The following is a 26928-nucleotide window of genomic DNA, read 5'->3' as shown; positions in this document are numbered from 1 at the left end:
CTGTATATATATATAAATATATAAATACACATATATATACGCCAACATATATATATGTGTCAATAAATATATATATATATATACATATATATAAATATATATATATACATACACATATATTTATATATATATACACAAAACTTTCAGAACACATCTGGAACTTGGTCTGTCCCCCAAAAGAATCCAGAATGCTTCAGGATCTTTTACCTCGATCAGTGAGAATGTAACGACGCGTCTGATTGGTCGATGGTCGCTCCACATTTTTATTGATACCTGTGCTAAAAACCCATCATATCCATTGTGAGAAATGCTCAGTCTCTTTGCTGAACAGTAAAAGAAAAATATTTGAACGAAAAAAAACAGCAAGTTACAATTTTGACGTCTGATTTGTTGTCTTTGGCGGCGCCTGTGGCCACGAGCGGTACTGCAGGTGTGAGATCTCACCCCAGATATCCAAACGGTGGTCTTTCTGCAACTCGACAGAATTTCTCATGGTGCAGGTTTCAAAGAAGAGAGCTGAAGACACCCGAAGAACATTTTAATAGATTTTAATTCTGTTCTTGATTACACACACAGAGCAGGACAACGCTAACGTCTTTCTTTGTTTCCTGTAATTTGGAAGCTACTGATCATAAACACATGAAAGATGACATCATTTCAGAATCCTTCACTTTTCGGGTGGTAAGTAATGAGATAAAACATTGAATAAAGTTTTGTACTTCGCTAATAGTTCAGATTGTTCAGATTTTATGCAACTATTTAAATTTGTACTCTGATTGTGACAAACTGAAACATCGACAAGAAATGCATTATGTATTTAATATATATATATATGAACATAATATAATATATATAGGTGTGTATATATATATATGTATTTAATATACATATTTAACATATTATATGTTATATATATGTATGTATATATTATATAAGTATACATATGATATATATCATATATAATATAATATATATACCTATATATAATATATATATACCCATATAAATATGATATATATATAATATATATATTAGTGCTGTGAAAAATAACGCGTTAACGCGTTATGATTAAATTACTTAAATTAATTAGTTGTTTTTTTAAACGCATTTAACGCATGCGCAGAATGAGCTTCCAATCTGTCTGTTGTTGGTCGTCTCTAACCAGCAGCATGTCATTCTGTCTCTAGTGTCGCGTTAACACGACTCCGATCTCCGTCTCGCGCCGCAGAGCTCGGATGCCGGCGTGTGCGCGCACATCGGGACGAAAGAAAGTCACTTGCACCCCCCCCCCCCCCAACAACTCTTCTTGGCTCGCGCGCGCATCTGGTGAGCAAGTTATGTGCATCCCTGTGTATAAATGTATATATCCGTCTTTTGTCATAAATCTTTATGTTCTCACAAAAATATACCGAGAATATCGGTAATATGTGATTAATCATGATTAATCCACAGAAACCTGTGATTAACCTGATTAAAATTTGTAATCGTTTCAGAGCCCTAATATATATATATATAAATAAAAAATATGTAACCAATTAACTGTGTGTATTATATGTATATCAATGTAATATCACCCCCCCCCCCCAGAGTGGTTCAGAAGCCCAGCAGTCGGCGCTCGGCCCTCTGCAGCTTCAGGCCCCTGAGGGCCGAGGAGGGCGGCAGGCCCTGGAAGGCCTGCAGGCCGAGCAGCTGGCGGGTGGAGGTCTCCCAGCTCCGCCCGAACTCCAGCCGGCTGCACACACAGGGGTACTGGCGATCCGCCCAGCAGACCCAGTCCACGGCCCGCTTCACCGCCGCCCACCGCGCCGGCCTGGGGCCGCAGAGGAGAGGGTTACTTCAAAGGTCACGGGACCGCTTCGTCACAAGGTTTGCAATCGTGAGGCGTTTGAGGGAGGTGGTATTTATCGGTTGTGGACCGACCTGGGGGGAGTAGGGTCCTCCAGGCTGAAGAGGGTGCGCAGCAGTTTGCCCTCCGTCAGGTCCTGGACCCGCATCAGCTGCAGGACCAGGAGGGAGGCCAGCAGCCTCAGGATGTCTGAGTGGGCCCTCACACCTACACACACACACACACACACACACACACACACACACACACACACACACACACACACACACACACACACACACACACACACACACACACACACACACACACACACACACACACACACACACACACACACACACACACACACACACACACACATTTATATATGTATATATATTTATATATATTTATATACATCTATTTATATATATATCAAAAAATATGTATTTAACTTAATATATATATACTGTATATATCTTTTTTATATAAACATATGTATGTATTTATATATATATACACATAAATATATATATATTTATATATAAATAAATAGATATTTGAATATATTTATAAACATATATATTTATTTGTATATATATATATATTTATTTATAGATATATAAATAGATATTTAAATATATTTATAAACATATATATATAAATAAATAGATATTTAAATATATTTATAAACATATATATTTATTTATATATATAAATATATATAGCTCCGTATGTAATGTGTAATATGTGTTACGGTCCACACGTCACATCTGACTTGATGGTCTTTAAGTTAAGTATGAATAGGCTCCGCCTCCAGGGGGTGGAGCCTTCTCCCCCAACAGAACCGGTTCCCCCTGAAGGACCTGGTCCCGAGAGTCCTCACCGAGGGACCGGATCCCCTGGTTCTTCAGGAACTCGTTGGCGAACAGGTCCACGTTGAAGTCCACGAGATCCCCGAGGGCCGCGGTCAACTCCCAGTAGCCCTCCTGAACACACACACACACACACACACACACACACACACACACACACACACACACACACACACACACATACTAGTATGAGTACTTTAACTTGAGTACAGTATCTGTATTTGATACACCACACATCACATGTTGTTGTTGTTGTTGTTGTTGATGATCTTACTGAATGTTGCATCTGGAAGATGTTTTTCCATCTGATCTGCAGAACGTCAAGAGACGCTTTCCTGAAACAACACAATCGCATATTAACATACACACACAAACACACACATCTAAACTCACACACACACACACAGACGGAGGACTCACACACACACACAGACACACACACAGACACACATAAATGTAAACACACACACGGAGGACTCACACACACCCACACAAGTAAACACACACACACACATACACACAGACACACACACACAGACGGAGGACACACACACACACAGAGGACACACACACACACACAGACAGACACACATAAATGTAAACACACACAAACACACAGACGGAGGACTCACACACACACACACACAGACGGTGGACACACACACACAGATGGAGGACACACATAAATGTAAACACACACAAACACACAGACGGAGGACTCACACACACACACAAGTAAACACACACACACACAAACACACAGACGGTGGACACACACACACACACAGACGGTGGACACACACACCCTCCAGTTCACGTTCTTACCGTTCCATCTTTTCAATGTGGCGTAGATCCCGTGGCGCTGGACAAGCGTCTGAGGACGGACGCTTGTTGTCGTCATGGAGACCGCTCGGCGTCCCCCAGGTCGCCACGCTGCCACGCAGAGCTCCAGACCCCCGGGAGAAGGAAGGGAGTCCCCTCAGAAACCCCCCGGAACCACCAAAACCAGAACCAGAATCAAAACTGGGCTGAGCCCGACCCCCAAAGGCCTCGGCCATGGGCGGCAGGCCCAACCCCCAAATACCACCAGGCGGTTGTTGTTGTTGTGGTTGTAGTTTTTGTTGTGGTTCTTGTTGTTGTTGTAGTTTTTGTTGTGGTTCTTGTTGTTGTGATTCTTGTTGTTGTTGTTGTAGTTTTAGTGATTGTTTGAGTTGTGGTTGTGGTTCTTCTGGTTCTTGTTGTTGTGATTGTTGTTGTTGTTGTTTTTGAGAACCTTTGGATCTCTCTCTCATACTTGAAGACGATGCCTTGAGCATGGCTTGAGGTTCTGGAGGGGCCCAGGTCTCACGACCAGGTGCAGACGGTCCTTTGACCCGGATCCCTGATAGAGGTTCTGGAGGGGACCAGGTCACATGACCAGGTGCAGACAGTCCTTCTACAGATGGTTCCCAAACGTCCATTGAACAAATCATTTTCTTTTTCTTCATCGTTTCCATCGAGTTGGAAACGAGTGGATCGGGTGGACCGAGTGGACCGGCACTTTGATTGACAGGCCTCATCCCTGACAACTCTGAGCTCTGGAGAAGGTGCCACTTGAGTGGAGAACCAACTGGGCGAGAAGGAGGAGGAGGAGGAGGAGGAGGAGGAGGAGGAGGATGGAAGGATTGGGATAACAGTTGCGGTTGCCCTTGCAGAACTTGGAATGGAGGAGGAGGATGATGGGAGAAGCAGCTAGCAGGTCGGGATTGCATTGTAAACACTGGGAATCGAGGAGAAGCACAAAGAGGAGTCGGAGAAACCAGCAGGGGGGGCGTGTCCATCTCCACAGAACAACTCTACCAGAAAGAAAAGAAGAGAAAGAAAACTCTAAATCACTCTTCACCTCCCATCAACCGAACCGCAACAGACGAGCCTGTGACGCTGATTCTGGATTTATTACCTAATGTGTGTATTTATTTGTGTTTTATTTGTGTTATTTATTTGTGTTATTTATTAAGCTTCAACTGAAGGGGTGACATCATCGTCCTCGTCCTACCACAGAGACGAAGGTCAGAAAACGTGATGATTCATAAAATCAACAAACAAAACACGAGCTCCCCGTTGTCCTCACGGCACCACCGCGTGACGTTACCTGAGGACAGGCCCGGGGTGGGTAATCGGGAGAATCGGGAGAGTTCCCGGTGGGCCGCTTCACTTCTGGGCCGGTCGAGAATTTTATTTGTTGACATGTGTCACGTTAGTCCATCTTCTCTTAAAGTGGGCGACACACGTTCAGCATTCTGACACCGCAGCCTCTGCATGGGTTGTACCATGCGAGGAAGTTCACCCCTCCCAAATAATAGAGTTGGTTCAGTCCATTATGGAACCCAACCAACTCAATTTGGGAGAGGAGAACTTCACCCCTCCAAAATAGAGTTGGTTCGGTCCTTAGCCGTCTTTTCCAAAAAGTTTTCTCAGCTACGGATAGCTGGGCCGGCCCGACCGCAACGATACGCGTCAGGGAGGATGGACGGGAGGAAGAGGGCAGGAGGGGCTGGAAAAGCCAGGTTGAAAAAAAGAAAGGCATTGGAGGAGGATGCTGCCAAATGTGCCAAGCTTACCGATTTATTTTCAAGAGGACAAACACAAGTGGCAACTGGTAAAGAGAGACAAAGGCCTAATGATAAGCAACATAACTATTCGGCTAACGTTGTAGCCTTGATTAATATCATTGTAGCGTTGTCAACCTATTCCCAAGCAAAATATTAAATTGAATTAAAATATTAGCCTTTTTATATCACCCAAAATATGGCGATCCATAGACTTTGCAAATATTATGCAAATATTGATATATACTATTGATATTGATATTGAAGTATGCAGTAATATCACTCTTAATTTTTCTTTGTAGCTTCGGAGCAGCAGATAAGACAAAAGTTATATATTCTAAGAAAGAGCAGTATATGACAGTACTTGATGAACCAATATGGATTGTTTGCTCAGAAAAATGATAATGACCATGACAATGACAATGACCATGACAATGATAATGACCATGATAATGACAATGACCATGACCATGACAATGACCATGACCATGACGGCCCCCATGAGGTCTCACTCCAACAAATCTGGCCTCCTGCCTAATCTGAGTCTGACACCCCTACTACGCCCTTCTGCCTTTTTTTATGTTGTGCATATTTTTTGTTAACTTCTCATCTTAAGTGGATTATTATTGTTGTATTTAACCGTTACATTATTTGTTGGACCATGGTATTAATAAAAGAACTACAGGATAGTAAGAGCTGAACTGTTGCTTCATTTATCCAATTTCCACTATAGCCTACCATGAAAGAAGTGGGCTGGTCTTGAGCCTGAGATTCCCGGGCTGAAAAGTGGCCCCACTCCGGCCCTGCCTGAGGACGCTCTTCATCCTCGTGTGATGTTTCGTCAAACAATCCATAACCCATATCGTCATCATCGTCATCCTCATCATTGTCATCCCCCTGGAGGTTATACATGGGATAATTAATGAATCAACAAAGCACAAGCCCCCCCCCCCCCCCCACAGAGACACATGCAAGTTATAAAAGGGATAATTAATGAATCAACAAAGCACGAGCTCCAATGAAAGACTCCTAGGTCTCTATCCTCATAGTCTTGACTCCAATGAAAGACTCCTGTGTCTCTATCCTCCGAGTCTTGACTAATTAAAGACTCCTAGGTCTCTATCCTCCTTGTCTTGACTAACAAAAGACTCCTAGGTCTCTATCCTCCTAGTCTTGACTCCAATGAAAGACTCCTCGGTCTCTATCCTCCGTGTCTTGACTCCAATGAAAGACTCCTCGGTCTCTATCCTCCGAGTCTTGACTCCAACAAAGACTTCTAGGTCTCTATCCTCCTAGTCTTGACTCCAACAAAGACTCCTAGGTCTCTATCCTCCGAGTCTTGACTCCAATGAAAGACTCCTCGGTCTCTATCCTCCGAGTCTTGACTCCAACAAAGACTTCTAGGTCTCTATCCTCCTAGTCTTGACTCCAACAAAGACTCCTAGGTCTCTATCCTCCGAGTCTTGACTCCAATGAAAGACTCCTCGGTCTCTATCCTCCTAGTCTTGACCCCAACAAAGACTCCTAGGTCTCTATCCTTCTAGTCTTGACTCCAACAAAGACTCCTAGGTCTCTATCCTTCTAGTCTTGACTCCAACAAAGACTCCTAGGTCTCTATCCTCCTAGTCTTGACTCCAACAAAGACTCCTAGGTCTCTATCCTCCGAGTCGTGACTCCAATGAAAGACTCCTCGGTCTCTATCCTCCGAGTCTTGACTCCAACAAAGACTTCTAGGTCTTAATCCCTTGAGTCTTGACTCCAATGAAAGGTCTTTATCCTCCAAGTCTTCGTACAATGAGTATCCAAGACCCCATTAAAGACCCTACCTGGTTAAGCACCCAGCCGTCGGCTGGTGGAACGACCCAGTGGGCTCAGAACAATGGCTGATTCACCCTTTAATCAGTGAAGATCAATGTGGACAAGAATCTCTCCTTCCTGCCTGAGCTGATCTCAGGATATGAGCAGACTCTCGTATCCTTAGGACTCACCAGACCACAGTCTTTAAGAGAATCCATCTGGAACACAGAGACACAATCAGCTCATACATGTGACATGAAGTCAACCAGACAGCAAAGCATGACCCCCCCCCCCATGATGACATTACCAGGCAATAGGCCATGTCCTCATCCATAGGTTCCTCCTCCTCCTCCTCCTCCTCCTCCTCCTCCTCCTGAGGAGAGATCCAGCCCATGTAGGGGAGGAAGTCCACGTCCTCTTCCGAGATCAGCTTGGGGATGTCGGTGAAGCCCACCTCCACCTGCTCCGGGTCCTTCAAAACAAGGCAGACGAGTGTTTCCGTGGAGGCGACGGGAGGCGGGGGGGGAAGGGGGGGGAGGCGGCGGGGGGGGGGGGGGGGGACTCACCCGTTCCTCCACGGCCACGAAGCTGGTGAACTGCGACAGGATGGAGAACTCAGTGCTCAGCTCCACGATGAAGCGCTTCAGCTCCGCTTTCTTCCCCTGGAGAACACACACACACACACACACACACAGGGTTTCACACCCGTGATGGAGGCCGACTCGACTCCTCAGAACGTCTCGACGCTCGCAGTCAGAGAAGAAGAAGCGGCGCCCGGCGAGCACCTCGTGTTCGGCTTCATCGGCGTCCAGACTGCCGTCCTCGTAGTCCTTGATGAGGGCCCTCGCCGTGAGCCTGTGGAGAAACTGAATGCACACACACACACACACACACACACACACACACACACACACACACACACACACACACACACACAGTTACAGACACACACACAAATCAAAACGAGTTGTCATGTATGTGTTTTATTACAAAAGAGATTCATCTCAATGGACTCAGGATTTAAAGTTGAATTATAGTTAACATTTCAATTGAGTGTGTGTGTGTGTGCGTCTGTGTGTGTGTGTGTGTCTCTGTGTGTGTGTGTGTGTGCGTCTGTGTGTGTGTGTGCGTGTGTGTGTGTGTGTGCGTCTGTGTGTGTGTGTGTGTGCGTCTGTGTGTGTGTGTGTGTGTGTGTGTGTGTGTGTGTGTGTCTCTGTGTGTGTGTGTGTCTCTGTGTGTGTGTGTGCGTCTGTGTGTGTGTGTGTGTGTCTCTGTGTGTGTGTGTGTGTGCGTATGTGTGTGTGTGTGTGTGTCTCTGTGTGTGTGTGTGTCTGTGTGTGTGTGTGTGTGTGTGTCTCTGTGTGTGTGTGTGCGTCTGTGTGTGTCTGTGTGTGTGTGTGTGTGTGTCTCTGTGTCTCTGTGTGTGTGTGTGCGTCTGTGTGTGTCTGTGTGTGTGTGTGTGTGTCCTCACTGTGCCCTTGGTCTTTTGCAGCTCACTGGTTGACACCATGGTTTTGAGCTCCTGGCCGCTCAGGTTTCCGAGCAGAGTGGCCTGAGAGAAGAGAATCGATTAGGTCTTTAGCCCGCTTAACTTAACCCGCTTAACTTAACCCACTTAACTTAACCCGCTGAGCTTAACCCGCTTAACTTAACCCACTTAACTTAACCCACTTAGCTTAACCCGCTTAGCTTAACTCACTTACCTTAACCTGCGTACCTTAGCCTGCGTACCTTAACCTGCGTACCTTAGCCTGCGTACCTTAGCCTGCGTACCTTAACCTGCGTACCTTAGCCTGCGTACCTTAGCCTGCGTACCTTAGCCTGCGTACCTTAGCCTGCGTACCTTAACCTGCGTGCCTTAGCCTGCGTGCCTTAGCCTGCGCCTGCAGCCTGTACCCTCGTGCCTTAGCCTGCGTGCCTTAGCCTGCGTGCCTTAGCCTCGTGCCTTAGCCTGCTTACCGCACTTACCTGCGTGCCTTAGCCTGCGTGCCTTGGCCTGCGTGCTTAGCCTGCATCTTAGCCTCGTGCCTTAACCTGCGTGCCTTAGCCTGCGTGCCTTAACCTCGTGCCTTAGCCTGCGTGCCTTAGCCTGCGTCTTAGCCTCGTGCCTTAGCCTGCGTGCCTTAGCCTGCGTGCCTTAGCCTGCGTGCCTTAGCCTGCGTGCCTTAGCCTGCGTGCCTTAGCCTGTGCCCAGCCTCGTGCGTGCCTTAGCCTGCGTGCCTTAGCCTGCGTGCCTTAGCCTCGTGCCTTAGCCTGCGTGCCTTAACCTGCGTGCCTTAGCCTCGTGCCTTAGCCTGCGTGCCTTAGCCTCGTGCAGCCTGCGTGCCTTGGCCTGCGTGCCTTGGCCTGCGTGCCTTAGCCTCGTGCCTTAACCTGCGTGCCTTAGCCTGCGTGCTTAGCCTGCGTGCCTTAGCCTCGTGCCTTGGCCTGCGTGCCTTAGCCTCGTGCCTTAACCTGCTGCTTAGCCTGCGTGCCTTAGCCTGCGTGCCTTAGCCTGCGTGCCTTAGCCTCGTGCCTTAGCCTGTGCCTTAGCCTGCGTGCTTAGCCTGCGTGCCTTAGCCTGCGTGCCTTAACCTGCGCTTAGCCTGCGTGCTTAACCTGCGTGCCTTAGCCTGCGTGCCTTAGCCTCGTGCCTTAACCTGCGTGCCTTAGCCTGCGTGCCTTAGCCTGCGTGCCTTAGCCTGCGTGCCTTAGCCTGCGTGCCTTAACCTGTGCTTAGCCTGCGTGCCTTAGCCTCGTGCAGCTTAGCCTCGTGCCTTAGCCTGCGTGCCTTAGCCTCGTGCCTTAGCCTGCGTGCCTTAGCCTGCGTGCACCTGCCTCAGCCTGCGTGCCTCCAGCCTGCGTGCCTTAACCTCGTGCCTTAGCCTGCGTGCCTTAGCCTGCGTGCCTTAGCCTCGTGCCTTAACCCGTGCAGCTTAGCCTGCGTGCCTTACCTGCGTGCCTTAGCCTGCGTGCCTTAACCTCGTGCCTTGGCCTGCGTGCCTTAGCCTGCGTGCCTTAGCCTGCGTGCCTTAACCTGCGTGCTTAGCCTCGTGCCTTAGCCTGCGTGCCTTAGCCTGCGTGCCTTAGCCTGCGTACCTTAGCCTGCGTACCTTAACCTGCGTACCTTAGCCTGCGTAGCTTAGCCTGCGTACCTTAACCTGCGTAGCTTAGCCTGCGTACCTTAGCCTGCGTACCTTAGCCTGCGTACCTTAACCTGCGTAGCTTAGCCTGCGTACCTTAGCCTGCTTAGCCTCATTGCCTTAGCCTGCGTACCTTAGCCTGCGTACCTTAGCCTGCGTACCTTAACCTGCGTACCTTAGCCTGCGTAGCTTAGCCTGCGTACCTTAGCCTGCGTACCTTAGCCTGCGTACCTTAACCTGCGTACCTTAGCCTGCGTACCTTAACCTGCGTACCTTAGCCTGCGTACCTTAGCCTGCGTACCTTAGCCTGCGTACCTTAGCCTGCGTACCTTAGCCTGCGTACCTTAACCTGCGTACCTTAGCCTGCGTAGCTTAGCCTGCGTACCTTAGCCTGCGTACCTTAACCTGCGTACCTTAGCCTGCGTACCTTAGCCTGCGTACCTTAGCCTGCGTACCTTAGCCTGCGTACCTGTGTGCAGTGCGGCACGAAGCCGTAGACCAGCGTGTGGCAGTCGTTGAACAGCGCGTGCAGCAGCCTGGGGGCTTGGACCGGAGGCGGCGCCGCCCGGTTGAACTGCTGCCACTTCACCGACACCGAGCTGCAGCCGGGAGACGCCATGCGCTTCACCTGGCACGCCACCTGGCGCCCGGACAGAGGGACAACGTGAGAACTGAGAACCGGCTGAAAGTAGGTATTGATACCTCTCTCGTTTCCTCATCATCCATAAACCACTCCCTCTCACCTTCTCCGCCCAGTTGTGTTTGGTTTTTGTGTCAAAGTATTCATAGGCTCCGCCCCCTGCCTGGGCCAAGGCTCTCAGCATGTGCCGATTGGCTGTCGGGCTGAAGAAAGAAAACATCTTAAAAAGTCGGGAAATCTAAAAGAAGGCCCAAAAAATGTAGATAATGTGTTTCCAGAGTCGCGTGGCGACCCCTGACCCCCTGACCCCTCGACCTCTCGACCTTCACCTGAGGCCGCAGGTGAAGAGGCGGCTGTGCCGGGCGTCGTCTCGCAGCAGCCGCAGGGCGAGCTCGGCGTTCTGCACGTGGCCGTCCGACAGCAGCAGCAGGTTCCTCACGCCGCGGGACGGAGGCAGCAGGCCGAGGGCCCGCAGGGGCCGCCACAGCTCGGTGCTGCCCCCTGCTGGAGGGGGGAGCTGGTGGCGAGGGCAGAGGGGGCGGAGTCAGCTTCCGACTTGTAATTTACGCCTTAAATGTTCCCCTTGAAGGAAGTCCTACAAGCTCGGCTCTAAAACCATAAACATGGGATAAATAAGGGCCGTTTGTCCGTTTCTTCCATATGAATGAAGTTATGATTCCCATTCTGCAGACTTTACTCTGAAGGCTTTCAAAGTATTCAAGGAGAAAGTTCTCTTTCATTCTGTTACGAGCAAATTGAGATTTTAATTCTACCGTCTGTTAACTGTGCATGCGGCAATAACAAATATGTTGATCTCTTCATCTTATTTTTAAAAACATTTTATAAATTGAATAATCAACTAAGACACTCTTTTGTAAACTTAGTGTGAATTCTCTGTATTTGTTGTACCCGACTGAAATGAACGCGCTCCCTGCTGAGTGGCCCAGAAGGTGTGACATCATGGATGTGAGATCTCTTCTGCTCACCTGGAGGAAGCTCTCGGCGGCCGGCCGAGCTTCGGCGAGCGGCCGCGCCGTCGGGAACGCGTCCGCGTGATCTGACGGACGGGAACGTTTTGTTTTTACCTTCCTGTCTCTTTTTTATGCCTTATAAGAAATAATCTCTGATAATAATAAGAAAGGTTCAAACTGACCGGTGCCGAAGAAGATGACGTTGATCTTGAGGCGTGGGTCGAGGGTTCCGAGGACCCGCCGGGCGATTCTGAGGGCCGAGTGGAGCGGCTCGCCCTTCATGGACTCGGACGAGTCCACCAGCAGGACCACCTCATCGGAGGCTGGACTGGAGTCCACTTCGAAGTCTGGATAGAAGACCAGCATGCTGGCCTGGAGGAGAGAGACGGAGATAAAGAAAATAATAAACACGTAAGACCGAGTGAGAGAAGCCACATGCATGTATTTATTTAATTTTACTTGATTATTAGTTTCAGTTTTTATTTAGTTTTACTTGATATTATTATTATAATTTTTAGTTTTTTAGTTTGACTTGATTATTATTATTAGTTTTATTTATTATTTATTTTTATTTAGTTTTAATTGAATATTTTTTATTTTTACTTGATTATTATTATTATTATTATTTATTTTTTTACTTGATTATTTTTAGCATTTTTAGTTAGTTTTACTTGATTACTATTATTCATTTTCATTTAGTTTTACTTTATTATTATTTTTATTTTTTTATTTAGTTTTACTTGATTATTATTATTATTTGTATTATAGTGATTGTAATAAAAAATTATAATATGTATTCATGTCATTATTACATTTACTTTTATTTATTCTGATGTATTATAATAATAATATTCATTTAAAGAATAACATAAAATAGAAAAGTAAAGCTTTTGTTGGCAAAATTAACCAAAAACACATCACAAATATAATTCCATTATAATAAAGCACATCTGAAAAATATTAGAAAAAAGATTAAAGAGAGAGATTAAAAGAGAGAGAGAGAGAGAAAGGGAGAGAGAGAAACACACACACCTGGCTGTCCTTGTCGGGGTGTTGCTCCACCCACATCCTGGGCAGGTGCACCTCAGACAGAGTGATTGACAGCTCGAAACCGTCTCGCCCCATGAGCTCACCTGGCAGCACGCTCACCACCGCCTTGCAGTCCGTCCTCTGTGACACACACACACACACACACACACACAAAGTTAATATTATGTATAAATATATATATAGATATGTAAAGATATATATATTTATTGTATTAAAATATATATATATATATATATATACATATCTATATATATATATATATTGTGTATTTATTGTGTATGTATTAAAACATGTGATACCTTTATCTTGATCTGGTGAGTGAGGCTCTGCAGCGCGGTGATCTTATTGGGCATCTCCACCGACACGTCCAGGCTGAACTCTCTGAGGAACATAAACATCCAGTATTAATAATTAAGTTTTACTGAACATTCAGGAAAACAAACCTTAACGAGTGTTTGAAGCTCACCTGGCCTCCTCCGTCACACACACCTTCTCCACGGAGACCTTGTGGATGCAGAACCGTTAACACATTAACATGAAACACTTTTAATTCCTCCTGTACTAGAACTTTATAAAAAGGCCAACGCTGCAGCACAATTTACATATTATTGATTTATTATAGGTTTAACTCGAAAAAAAGAAAAATATATTTTATTTTAAAAGGCAAAACATTTTGACTGCTATGATACTTTATAATAAATCACCTCAAATTTTCTACATTTTCATTTCTTTTATTATTTAAATTATGTAATATGCCCTGGTATTTTATTTTAGTCACTTGATACTTTAATTTAATTTTGTAATATTTTCATTTAAATAAATATGCCTGGCTATTTTTTGTTTTATTGTATATTTGTAAAATAAATGTCCCCCTGGGGATGAATAAAGTAAAATCCAAACTTAAATATTTTATATCCCTTACAAAAGTTAATATTTGGACCCTGGATTCATCCAATGGTCAGATTTATGTTCATGGTAATATATGCAACATATTGGATGAGGTAATACCTCATTTGCATATGTCAACATTACTTTTAAGAAACCTTTTTTTGCTCCTTCCAGGACCTTTTCACCCCACTGCCTCACCCTGCAGAAGGAACCTGGTACCTGAAGGAGGCGCGATGCCTTCACTGCCCCCTCACCTGCGTGGTCTGGTTGAGGGCGGCGCTCTCCTGCCACGGCGCCACGCTGCCGGGCAGCGAGAAGACGACGCTCCCGTCCCGCACGATCAGCTCGGACACGAAGGTCACCTTGATGAGGACGGTGGCGCCCGGCGGCAGGTTGCCCACGCTGATGGAGAACACGTCCTGCAGGGGGCGCCGTCACAACGCCACATGGGAGGAGCAGAGAGTTGGAAAGGAGGCGGAGCAAGAGGGATGTACTATGGGCGACTATGGGTCAGTGGTTACAGGTCCGTCTTTCAATCAGGGGTTGGAGGTTCAATCCCCGCCCTAGTCGATGTGTCCTTGAGCAGGACACTTGACCCTGAGTTGCTCCCTGTAGCTGCGTCTACGGTGTATGTAACAGGACTGTAATTCGCTTTGGATAAAAGCGTCAGCTAAAATGACATGTAATGTAATGTAAAGGAGGCGGAGCAAGAGGGATGTAAAGGAGGCGGAGCAAAGAGTTGGAAAGGAGGTGGAGCAAGAGGGATGTAAAGGAGGCGGAGCAAAGAGTTGTAAAGGAGAAGGAACAAGAGGAGCAAGAGAGTTGTAAAGGAGGCGGAGCAAGAGGGATGTAAAGGAGGCGGAGCAAAGAGTTGGAAAGGAGGTGGAGCAAGAGGGATGTAAAGGAGGCGGAGCAAAGAGTTGTAAAAGGAGAAGGAACAAGAGGAGCAAGAGAGTTGTAAAGGAGGCGGAGCAAGAGGGATGTAAAGGAGGCGGAGCAAAGAGTTGGAAAGGAGGTGGAGCAAGAGGGATGTAAAGGAGGCGGAGCAAAGAGTTGTAAAAGGAGAAGGAAAAAGAGGAGCAAGAGAGTTGTAAAGGAGGTGGAGCAAGAGGGATGTAAATGAGGAGGAGCAAAGAGAGTTGTAAAGGAGAAGGAGCAAGAGGGATGTAAAGGAGGCGGAGCAAAGAGTTGTAAGAGGAGGAACAAGAGAGTTGTAAAGGAGGCGGAGCAAAGAGTTGTAAAAGGAGAAGGAACAAGAGGAGCAAGAGAGTTGTAAAGGAGGCGGAGCAAGAGAGTTGTAAAGGAGGCGGAGCAAAGAGTTGTAAAAGGAGAAGGAACAAGAGGAGCAAAGAGAGTTGTAAAGGAGGCGGAGCAAGAGAGTTGTAAAGGAGGCGGAGCAAGAGGGATGTAAAGGAGGCGGAAAAAAGAGTAGTAAAAGGGGGCGGAGCAAAGAGTTGTAGAGGAGGAGGAACAAGAGAGTTGTAAAGGAGGCGGAGCAAATATAGTTGTAAAGGAGGCGGAGCAAAGTGATTTGACGACATTGATCAGGTGAGGTTGCGTACGGGCGCGTCCTGGTCCAGCAGGTAGGCGCCGTGGCCCTCCTCCACGGCCTGCTTGTACTCCTTGCGGGCCGCCTCCTTCTCCTTCACCTGAGGGACAACAGGCAAAGATGGCGGTTGGAAAACAATGCGGCGCACACACACACACACACACACACACACACACACACACACACACACACACACACACACACACACACACACACACCTTAAAGGTGTGGGAGGGCTCACCTGTGCCACCACGTGCTTCCCGTTGATGAACGCTTCAAACCCACAGACGGCGGCGGCGGCGTCCAGAGGGAACACGAACTTCGCCTCGATGGGCGCGGCGCTGCGGTTGGAGTACTTCTGGAAGATGACGACCTGAAGACGGAGAATAAAGATGGTGGTGGGGGCGTCATGGAGACGTCGTGGAGATCACAGACTTTATTTGATGATTGTATTTCTCCGTGTTCTCACCTGAGAGAGCAGGTCCACCAGCTTGCACTTCACGTGAACGGCCTGCAGGGGGAGCTGCTGCCCCGAGACGTCCAGCAGGCCGGACCTCACGTCCCTCAGAGGGTTCTGAATGTTTTCAACCTCGACGTCATCCATCAACACACCTACACACACACACAGACACACACACACACACACACACAGAGAGACACACACAAACAGAGGCACACACACACACACAGAGACACACACACAGAGACACACAGAGACACACACACACACACACAGAGACACACACACAGAGACACACACACACAGACACACAGAGACACACACACACAGACACACACACAGACACACACACACACACACACACACAGAGAGACACACACACAGTCGGTTTGACACGTCCAGGTTTTTAAACTAATTATTTAATAATATCTTGACAAAATAATCCAGATTATTCTCTCCTGCTGTTGGTACAACACGTGTTCCATGAACCCCGTGATCGGCGCTCACCTCGGTCAGAAGGGGGCGGAGCCTCCTCCGAGGCGTGGGCGGCGGGCCTGAAGTCCGTCAGCCGGTCGCCCTTGACGCTGAACCGGACCGCGTACCTCAGCTTCACCTGGTCGGCGCCGTACACCACGTACTCGTCGTCCTGGTGAACATCCAACGTTACCGCGAGGCGCCGGGCAGAAGAGACGCCGTCTCGCCTCGTCGCCGTTTCCTCGTCACCTCGAACTCGGAGCGAGCGCCGGCGGCGCGGCGGACCCCGTGCACGCTGTGGTGGCCCTCGGGCGCCTGGGTCAGCGCGGCGTCTCTTTTGCACACGTCCCTGCAGCGCCCCAACGCCACGTCGCACACCAGCAGCAGCCGAGAGCCGTCCGTCTCGCTGGGCGACGAGTATTTCAGGCTGGTGCTGTGGGTGGGAAGATGAATAATAATCAGATGCTTTTATTTTGAAGGCGAGGATCAATCGACCTTTTCTACCGACCTCACGGCGTCGCTGAAGTAGATCCCGGAGCCCAGGTGACCGACGTCTGTTCTCTCTATGCCATGACGCTCCACGCCCACACGGGGCAGCAGCAGACCACTGAACAGAGAGGATCATGGGAGAATCACAGGAGGTCAAAGTCAGGCTCAAGTGTTCCAGTTGAAGATGTACAGGAGACTTACATCTTATATAAATAAATATATAAAAATACATCAATATATATAAATAAATATAAATATACATAAATATAAATATATAAAACTAAATATATTTAACTACTATATACATAAATATATATATATATATTTAAATAACTATATACATATATATATATAAATATAAACAAATACATATATAAATATATATATATAAATAACTATATTTAAATAACTATATACATAAATATATATGTATAAATATATATAAAAGAAATAATAATAATACACATTAAAAGAAATATATATATGACAGATTGGCTGAAGCTTAATTAGTTAGAATGGGATGTATTGGACATTGCATTTTGTGTATTCGTGTATTTGTGTGTGTATGTATGTGTATTTGTGTATTTTGTGTGTATTTGTGTGTTTGTGTATGTGATTATTTGTGTTTGTGTGTATTTGTGTATGTGATTATTTGTGTTTGTGTGTATATGTGTGTTTGTGTGCGTCTCACCGAGACAGGACTCCCACGAAGTTGCTGGGGCTGGTGGAATGAAGGAGGAGCTTAACGTTGCCAAGCTCACCCCTGAACGTCTGAAGCTCCGCCCCTCTGCCGACGCGCAGCACCTGTAGGACCTGCACCCTCCTGCGGAGCGCCGGGCGCCATGACAACCACGCACGACTTATGATGACCACCGCCACGTGATCGCTCAGGGGTGTGTGTACAGTAGATTATATAATAGTATTAATAATAATAATAACTACCGGTCCTGCAGCAGCGCCGTCACCGTGTGGAACTCGGGGTCGTCGGGGGCGACGGCCTCGATGCCGCAGCGCAGAGCGCGGAACTTCCCCAAAGACGACGGCGAGGAACTCGCCGAGGTCGACTCGCTCACGGCGAGCACGTCACGCACCAACTGGAGGCGGAGGGGGAGAGAGAGGGAGGGAGAGAGAGGGAGAGAGAGGGAGGGTGAGAGTGTGTGTGAGGGTGTGTGTGAGAGAGTGTGTGAGAGTGTGTGTGAGGGTGAGTGTGTCTCTGTGTGTGTGAGAGGGTGAGTGTGAGGGTGAGTGTGAGAGTGTGTGTGAGGGTGAGTGTGTGTGTGTGTGAGTGTGTGTGAGGGTGAGTGTGTGTGTGAGTGTGTGTGTGAGAGTGTGTGAGGGTGTGTGTGTGTGAGGGAGTGTGTGAGAGTGTGTGTGAGTGTGAGTGTGTGTGTGTGTGTGTGAGTGTGTGTGTGTGTGTGTGTGTGTGTGAGTGTGTGTGTGTGTGTGTGTGAGAGTGTGTGCATGAGAGAGTGTGTGTGTATGTCTGTCAGAGTGTGTGAGTGTGTGTGTGTGAGTGTGTGTGAGGGAGTGTGTGAGTGTGTGTGTAAGTGTGTGTGTGTCTCTGTGTGTGAGAGTGTGTGCATGAGAGAGTGTGAGTGTGTGTGTGTGTATGTCTGTCAGAGTGTGTGAGTGTGTGTGTGTGTATGTCTGTCAGAGAGTGTGTGTGTGTGTGTGAGTGTGTGTGTGTTTATGCATGTGTGTGTGTGTGTGTGTTACCTGACAGAGGTCCATCTTCTGGGAGAGGCTCTTGGTGGTGGGGGGGTGTTGGGGGGGCTCTGTGTGCGGCAGCAGTGTGTAGACCTGATCCAGGAGAGCAGAGGCCTCAGAGGGGTCGGACCCCCCCAGCTTCCTCTGGGCCTGAAGCAGCAGGCCCTCAGCCCTGCGCACCTACACACACACACACACACACACACACACACCACACACACACACACACACACACACACATTAGACAGCCGCAGTGGCTCCCAGCGGTCCGGATCGTGGGGGGATGAGGGGGGGGGGATCGTACGTCGTTGAGACTCAGCTTGTGGATGGGGACTCGGAGGACGTTGCCTAGGCGACCGAGGGCCTCGGCCCACAGCAGCTCCACGAACACGCCCACTTCCTGTGACAAGCTGCCGGCGTTCAGCTTCTCCTCCAATAGCAGCTGGAGACACGAGGAGGACACGCTCACGCCTCGCTACCATGGTTACGGTGTCTCTGCTCTTTGTGTTCTTTATTATTCCATAATTAATATAATAAAACAATTATATATATATAATTACTATTAAATTATATCATATCATTTCAAAAAAATAAAATTATTACATTATAGAATATAATTTAAAGAAACATATATATATATATATATTTAATTACTTTATAGAATATATATATATATAATTATTATTATATAAAACAAAAAATATACATAAATATTATTACATTATATAATATAATTAAAAAATATATATAATTACTATTACATTATATAATATAAAAAAAATAAACACAAGTAGTATTACATTATATAATAAATGATATTAACATGTGTCAATTTATCACCACGTCATTACCGGGAAATGTTGAGTCATACACACACACACACTCTCTCTCTCGAAGTGCAGTAAGTTTGTCAAACCTGCTGCAGGGGGGCGGAGCCCAGGTGGGGGGGCGTGGCCTGCTGAGGGGCGCTGGTCCTCAGCTGCAGACCGCTGGCCACCAGGGTCTCCCTCAGGACCCCGTAGACCTGCACAGCATCCTCCGAGGTGGGCGGGAACACCAGCGTGTCACTCTGCGCCTGTCAGCGCCACACGCTAAGCTTATTATTCATTCTGAATACTTTCACCTTTTATATATATAGATATATATATATATATTATAGATAATAATATATATATTATACATATATTATATATATAAATTATATAGATATATATATTAAAATATTATATATATAGATTATATATATAATAATGTATATTATATATATAATATTATATATAATAATATATAATATATATAATAAATATATTATTATATATATATTATACTATTATATATATATATGTATATTATTTATATAATATACATATATATATAATATATATATATTTATTATATATATATATAATATGATAAACGATCAATGAATGAAATAAAATGCAATATGTCAAGAGAAACAATAACTGATGACAGCCCACGCAGATAAACGAGGATCAAGAAGACATTTAGAAGTCATAAATATTAATCCGGCAGGTCGGTGCAGCGGGGACTGAAACGACTTCATCCGGCGCTCAGGATTAATATTTAATAAAAAGCGTCTTCAAGCGAGAAAAGACAGAAGCAACCAGAAGACTTCCTACCTGGGTAGACGGGTCGTGCTGCCAGTACGTGACCACACGGTGGCGCCGCCCCGCCTCCGCTCTGCAGCTCTGCAGCTCCAGGACGCACCGGGCGGCGCCGCTCGGCTGCGACGTCAAAACCGTTAATATTAATGAATATTAAGTTTTCTCGCAGCTCAAAATGTTAAAGTGCAGAGTCACCTTCTGGAAGATGGAGTACTTCGCCACTTGGAAATCCTCCGGGAACGCCGGAAGATCGGAATCGCCGTCGGTGTAAATCCTGCGAAATAAAAATAAATTGACGAGAATTTTTTTTTACAAAAGATTAAAGTGAGAAAAGAAAATTCAGCTTCAAGATGCTCAACATTGAGATCTAAAGCCCGGTGGATTATTCTCTTGTCTGCATCCTCAACTCTATAATCCGTCCAATCAGGATATAGAGCAAGGCCACGCCCCTTTATTGTAACCATATAAACCTAAAGTCTAAATCCCGCCCCCTGTAAATGATTCTTTAGTGTCTGCATCCTCAGTGATGACAGCTCCTCCCTGGGGCTCTGTAATCCGGCCCAATCAGGGCTTTTTAGCAAGGCCACGCCCCTTTAGTACGGCCACTCCCCTTTATTGTAACCACGAGGATGATCGTTGTTTCACACCTGAACCCCTCCACGACCTCCACGACCTCCACGACCTCGACGACCTCCACGCTCTTCTCCTTCTGGCCGACGGAGACCACGGGCCCGGCCGGACCTTTGGGCGGCTCGGTGGCGGCTTTGAACACTGCGAGGAACACACACACACACACACACACAAGGACACACACACACACACACACACACACACAAGGACACACACACACACAGACACACACACACACACACACACACACACAAGGACACACACACACACACACACACACACAGACACACACACACACACACACACACAGACACACACACACACACACACAGACACACACAGACACACACACAGACACACAGACACACACACAGACACACACACAGACACACACACACACACACACACACACAGACACACACACACAGACACACAGACACACAGACACACACACACACACACACACACAGACACACACAGACAGACACACACACACACACACAGACACACACACACACAGACACACACACAGACACACACACACACACACACAGACACACACACACACACACACACACACACACACACACACACACAGACACACACACACACAGACACACACAGACACACACACACACACAGACACACACAGACACACAGACACACACACAGACAGACACACACAGACACACACACACAGACACACACACACACACACACAGACACACACACACACACAGACACACACACACACAGACACACACACACACACACACACACACAGACACACACACAGACACACACACACACAGACACACACACACACAGACACACAGACACACACACACACACAGACACACACACACACACACAGACACACACACACAGACACACACAGACACACACACACACACACAGACACACACACACACAGACACACACACAGACACACACACACACACACACACACTGAGTCCTGGTTCCTATTGGAGGTTGGTCTCCTCTCCTCCTGAAGTTATCATATTATTGTTCATACGATAGATTTAAACTTTACCCTGGCGTGCGAGCGGCGCTTGTGTCGCCGAGGAGGGAGGAGGCGAGGAGGCAGCGGGCGAGGAGGCAGCGGAGGAGGAGGCAGCGGACGAGGAGGTGTCCAGCCGGTAGCCGGCCAGCGGCAGCAGCAGGCCTCTCTCCAGGCAGCCGTACACGTAGGCCACGCCCACCACCGGCGTGCCGTGCTTCCGCACGCCGCGCAGCCGGCTGGAGCTCAGGTCGGACATGGCGCCCGTCACCACCAGAGAGCACTGTGGGTAAAGGAGCGGGCGGTTGGCGTTGCCGGGGGCGACACAGGCCGAGGACAGGTTGAGAGGAGATGCCGGTCACCTGCTCGTTGACCACGTAGGAGACGTGTCCTCCGTTCTCCGTCACGCACGACTTCAACTTCTTCTTCTCCTGGAAGGGAAAACTCTTCAGCTCCAAGAGAACGAAGCAATCCCGGAACACCGCCATGCCTGCTGGGAGATAACACATATTATTATATTATATACAATTTAATATATATATATATATAATATATATATTTAATATTATTATTTGTATATATACAAATCATATATATATATATTATATATACAGATAATATGATATGTATATACAATATATTTTATATAACATAAATATTATATATATGATGTTATAGAATATATTATATTATTATTATATATATATATATATATATATTTTATTATAAGATTTTATTATATCTCCCACCAGGAATGGCGATATATATTGTATATAATATAATATATATAATATACTATATAATGTATAATATATATATATCTCTTATATAAGATGATTTTATTATATAAAATCGTATTTTTTATATATATTATAGAATCTGATTTTATTATATCTCCCACAAGGCATGGCGGTGAATATTTATATATTATATTATATAATATAGATAATATACAATATAATGTATAATATATATTATATATATATATATATACACACAAATTCACACAAATTCCTCAGATTACATTATTGTAAAATGTTGTGTGTAATATATTTAATAATAAATATAATACAATAATAGCTTCATGATTCATAAAGATAGATATGGAACAATAATAATACAGCAAAGCAAAAATAACTAAAGTAAATAAGAAAAGAAAACACAGTTGTGTGTCTTGACACACCATCCAGGGTGAGTGTGTGTGTGTGTGTGTGTGAGTGTGCATGTCGGTCACTCCAAATGGCACCCACACACACGCGCACGCGCACTCACACCCACACCAAAAAGGTGGAGCTGCAGGGAGATAAAGGCGGAAGTGAACCCCCAGGAGAACCGCGTAGTAAAAGTGGTTAAAGGTGCAAAAACGGTGACGTCACGTGGTTAACGCGTCAACGATCGCACCCGGAAGCACTTTAAATAAATGAGCTGTCGTTGTGTATTATTGACACATATTTAATAACACGAAGAAGAAACACATTGAGAAACGAAAGTAAAGGTGACCAAAAAACCCCCAAATAGAGTCAAATAAAAGCTCAACCTTATAACAGTTTAACGATTTAAAGACATGACGTCATCTAACGTCTGATTCAACGAATACAAGGAGGTTTACTTCACTGTCAAAGTCCAGAGGTTCTCCTGAGGCTGTGGCCCGAGGTGCACATAAAGTCACATAAAGTGTTGAACAATAAAAACGTTGCTTGTGCTTTTCAAAATAAAAGCTCGTGACGTTAACGTGCACAGCTCGATTCTCTCACTTTAGTAAAAGTAGAAATGACATGATACACATTTACTCCATTGTACGTTAAAGTCCTGAATAATCATTATAATAATAATAATACTATTATTTATAATAATAATAATACATACATCTGTATTATCAGCAAAATGTAGCTTATAAACTCTTACATAAAATATGAAAAGTGATGCAGAATGGCTCCGTCCAGTGTTGTAGCATTTAATAATAGAATACATTATTATTCCATTTTCATTACTATTAAAAATATATATAGTTTAATGTTTTCGTTTGATTTCATAAAGTTACTGTATATGTAAAAAGTTACAATATGTGTTTAAAACGAGTTAGCTTTGTGAAGTGAATAGCTCAATATTTATTTCTGAAATGTAGAGAAGTATAACATAGTATAGCATAGTAATACTGAGAAAAAATATACTTCAGTACAGTATAAATGTATATTCCATCGCTGCTTTCACACTATCATAATGACGACAAGGTTAAACAATTAAACATTAAAATGCTGCCGCTCTTTGTGTATCAAAACTATCTTAAATTTAATATTACTACATGTTAATTGTTTTATTCACGTGTCGTAATCCTCTATAATTCAATGACAGTGTTACTGACAACGCCCCTTTGCCATCCGGCTTTTATTTTGAAAATTAAAGCAAGTGGTGCCACAGGTGGTCGCTGTGACTTGACGTGAGTGAATCAGGAGGCTGACTTCCCGGTTCAGAGCAAAAGCGTCATAGACGTTCCAGTTAACCACGTGGTCTGCTCTGTTTACTGCCGGGGCCAGGCGGCCACGCCGCCCCCTGCTGGTGGAGGAGCGCAACTACCACCGATACACACCAACAGGCTGCAGAGGGCAAATAATAATAATAAAGATGTGATATCTGGACCCTGAACATATTGTGAGTAGATTGGAAGATAGCTATATATATTATATTATATTATATATCAACATTTATGCTTTAGGAGGTTTTAAAATAGTAACGATTGATCGTTTTTCACACATTTTGAACCCAAATATCTGCCCGAGAACATAAAGATGAATTATTTAAAAGACAGCTACATTAGTTAAATTATGTTTGTGTGCGTGAAGAGCAGGAAATGACACGTCTCCATCACAGACATCAAAGACAGGAGACATGGGGAGAGCAAACAAGCACCACCTGCAGCAACGTGAGATGAAATTATCTGAAGTCAAACCGCGGAGAAACTAAGTTGTTCAGTAACACGCTGAGAGACGACTCAGTAGTCAATGTTGTTTGTTGTTGTTGTTGTTTGGGTCTGTTTGTTTATTCAAAAGGCGTGAAGATGCAGGGATTTGTTTTGGAGAGGAACAGCAGAGGAACAACGCGATCATCAATCCAAAGTTCTTCAAATGGCTCCCGGCAACAGGAGAATAAAAATAAATAAGACGTGAACATCTTGTATGTTTGAAAAAACATGAATCACAGATTATTTTCTGTAACTTTGAAGATCTCGTATTTTCATCCCACGCTGTGAACATAAAGGTGGAGCCCGGGACGTGGAGGTGCCTCTCAGAGCGAAAGATTAAAGGGTTGCCTCCACAGGCTCTCAACATGGCGGCGTCAATCCCGCGGGTTCTAGATACGACACGCAGCCGACCAATGGACGGGATGATTGCGCAACAACGCAACCGTTATCAACGGCGTGACTTTATGACGTCGCTTTTTAACACGCAAACAAGTGTTACGAGTCCTCTGCGCTGACAGGTGTGATCCACAAGGGGGCGTCGCTGAGTCACTTACCTGAGTCACGTGTTCTCAAATAAATGTGTGTCTAGACTGAAGTGATAATAGCTGTAAAAACACAACGCAAAAAAACGTGTTTAATTACCACTAATTACCATCTGCTGAGTCGGCTTCTTTAAGTTTCAGCCCGAGCTCGTTACGAAGAGACAACTCAAACGTATGTGTTAATTTATGACGACGCACAACGACACGCACACATAGCCTCACACACTCAGAGGGAAAAGAAGAAGAAGGAGGAGGAGGAGAAGGAGAAGGAGAAGGAGAAGAAAAAGAAGAAGAAGAAGAAGAAGAAGAAGAAGAAGAAGAAGAAGAAGAAGAAGGAGAAGAAGAAGAAGAACAGCCAGAGCTTCCTCCGGCCCTGAGAGCTAAACTGGAAAGCACAGAACATACGCACACACACACGCAAAAATAACTAAAGTAAACTAGAATGGCACTCGGTAGAGCGCATACCTTCGCATATCACAAGATTGGGCATTGAATTATGAACATTTTGGCATTAGTTGCCAATTGGATACAAATTGACCGTGCTATGGTAAAAAGAAGATTTTGACCTATCCATGATATTGACCTTGACCTTTGACCCGATTGATCCCAAAATCTAATCAAATGGTCCCCGGATAATAACCAATCATCCCACCAAATTCCATGCGATTCAAGAAGATTTTGACCTTTTTCATGAACTTGACCTTTGACCTTTGACCCGATCGATCCCAAAATCTAATCAAATGGTCCCCGGATAATAACCAATCATCCCACCAAATTTCATGCGATTCGGTTTAATATTTTTTGAGTTAGGCGAGTAACACGCATACAAATAAATACGCGGCGATCAAAACATTACCTTCCGCATTTTCAATGCGAAGGTAATAAGAAAAGAAAACACAGTTGTGTGTCTTGACACACAATCCAGGGTGAATGTGTGTGTGTGTGTGTGTGTGTGTGTGTGTGCATGTCGGTCACTCCAAATGGCACCCACACACACGCGCACGCGCACTCACACCCACACCAAAAAGGTGGAGCTGCAGGGAGATAAAGGCGGAAGTGAACCCCCAGGAGAACCGCGTAGTAAAAGTGGTTAAAGGTGCAAAAACGGTGACGTCACGTGGTTAACGCGTCAACGATCGCACCCGGAAGCACTTTAAATAAATGAGCTGTCGTTGTGTATTATTGACACATATTTAATAACACGAAGAAGAAACACATTGAGAAACGAAAGTAAAGGTGACCCAAAAAAACCCAAATAGAGTCAAATAAAAGCTCAACCTTATAACAGTTTAACGATTTAAAGACATGACGTCATCTAACGTCTGATTCAACGAATAAAAGGAGGTTTACTTCACTGTCAAAGTCCAGAGGTTCTCCTGAGGCTGTGGTCCGAGGTGCACATAAAGTCACATAAAGTGTTGAACAATAAAAACGTTGCTTGTGCTTTTCAAAATAAAAGCTCGTGACGTTAAAGTGCACAGCTCGATTCTCTTACTTTAGTAAAAGTAGAAATGACATGATACACATTTACTCCATTGTACGTTAAAGTCCTGAATAATCATTATAATAATAATAATATTATTATTATTATTTATAATAATAATAATACATACATCTGTATTATCAGCAAAATGTAGCTTATAAACTCTTACATAAAATATGAAAAGTGATGCAGAATGGCTCCTTCCAGTGTTGTAGCATTTAATAATAGAATAC

General features: G+C 45.3%; 1 protein-coding gene across 7 annotated transcripts; it reads right to left on the bottom strand.

The window, feature by feature from the left end:
* Nucleotides 1-532: 532 nt before the first annotated feature.
* parp4 (poly (ADP-ribose) polymerase family, member 4) lies at nt 533-23386 on the bottom strand. 7 transcript variants are annotated; one of them, XM_056434360.1, is made up of 37 exons: nt 23321-23386; nt 22074-22201; nt 21745-21994; nt 20708-20831; nt 20256-20334; nt 20076-20180; nt 19352-19510; nt 18740-18877; nt 18445-18615; nt 17671-17822; nt 17420-17551; nt 16748-16846; nt 16489-16672; nt 16273-16411; nt 15775-15917; nt 15547-15678; nt 15319-15405; nt 14011-14175; nt 13335-13372; nt 13168-13249; nt 12851-12988; nt 12001-12190; nt 11834-11904; nt 11177-11364; nt 10951-11050; nt 10677-10847; nt 8557-8637; nt 7871-7951; nt 7652-7747; nt 7393-7557; nt 7277-7303; nt 6027-6185; nt 3526-4535; nt 2975-3035; nt 2712-2814; nt 1921-2053; nt 533-1810 (listed from the first exon to the last, which is right to left on the bottom strand). In XM_056434360.1, exons 2-37 carry the CDS (start codon nt 22197-22199, stop codon nt 1594-1596), a joined length of 5496 nt encoding a protein of 1831 aa, XP_056290335.1. In that variant the 5' UTR covers nt 22200-22201; nt 23321-23386; the 3' UTR covers nt 533-1593. The 7 variants fall into 7 exon arrangements, with proteins under 7 accessions (XP_056290335.1, XP_056290320.1, XP_056290343.1 ...); XM_056434345.1 differs by having other exon boundaries at nt 22074-22204; nt 23321-23349; XM_056434368.1 differs by having other exon boundaries at nt 23326-23341.
* Nucleotides 23387-26928: the final 3542 nt, after the last annotated feature.

The sequence above is a fragment of the Pseudoliparis swirei genome, chromosome 2, assembly GCF_029220125.1.
Source record: "Pseudoliparis swirei isolate HS2019 ecotype Mariana Trench chromosome 2, NWPU_hadal_v1, whole genome shotgun sequence".
Taxonomy (NCBI): Eukaryota; Metazoa; Chordata; class Actinopteri; order Perciformes; family Liparidae; genus Pseudoliparis; species Pseudoliparis swirei.
This window is presented reverse-complemented; position numbering and strand designations above follow the sequence as displayed.

Coding starts and splice junctions, on each gene's coding strand:
- parp4 (XM_056434360.1), bottom strand. CDS start 22,199: ATGGCGGTGTTCCGGGATTGCTTCGTTCTCTTGGAGCTGAAGAGTTTT. Junction 18,616..18,739: donor ACAAGCTGAGTCTCAACGAC/GTACGATCCCCC, acceptor GTGTGTGTGTAG/GTGCGCAGGGCTGAGGGCCT. Junction 7,952..8,556: donor TGCAAAAGACCAAGGGCACA/GTGAGGACACAC, acceptor GTGTGCATTCAG/TTTCTCCACAGGCTCACGGC.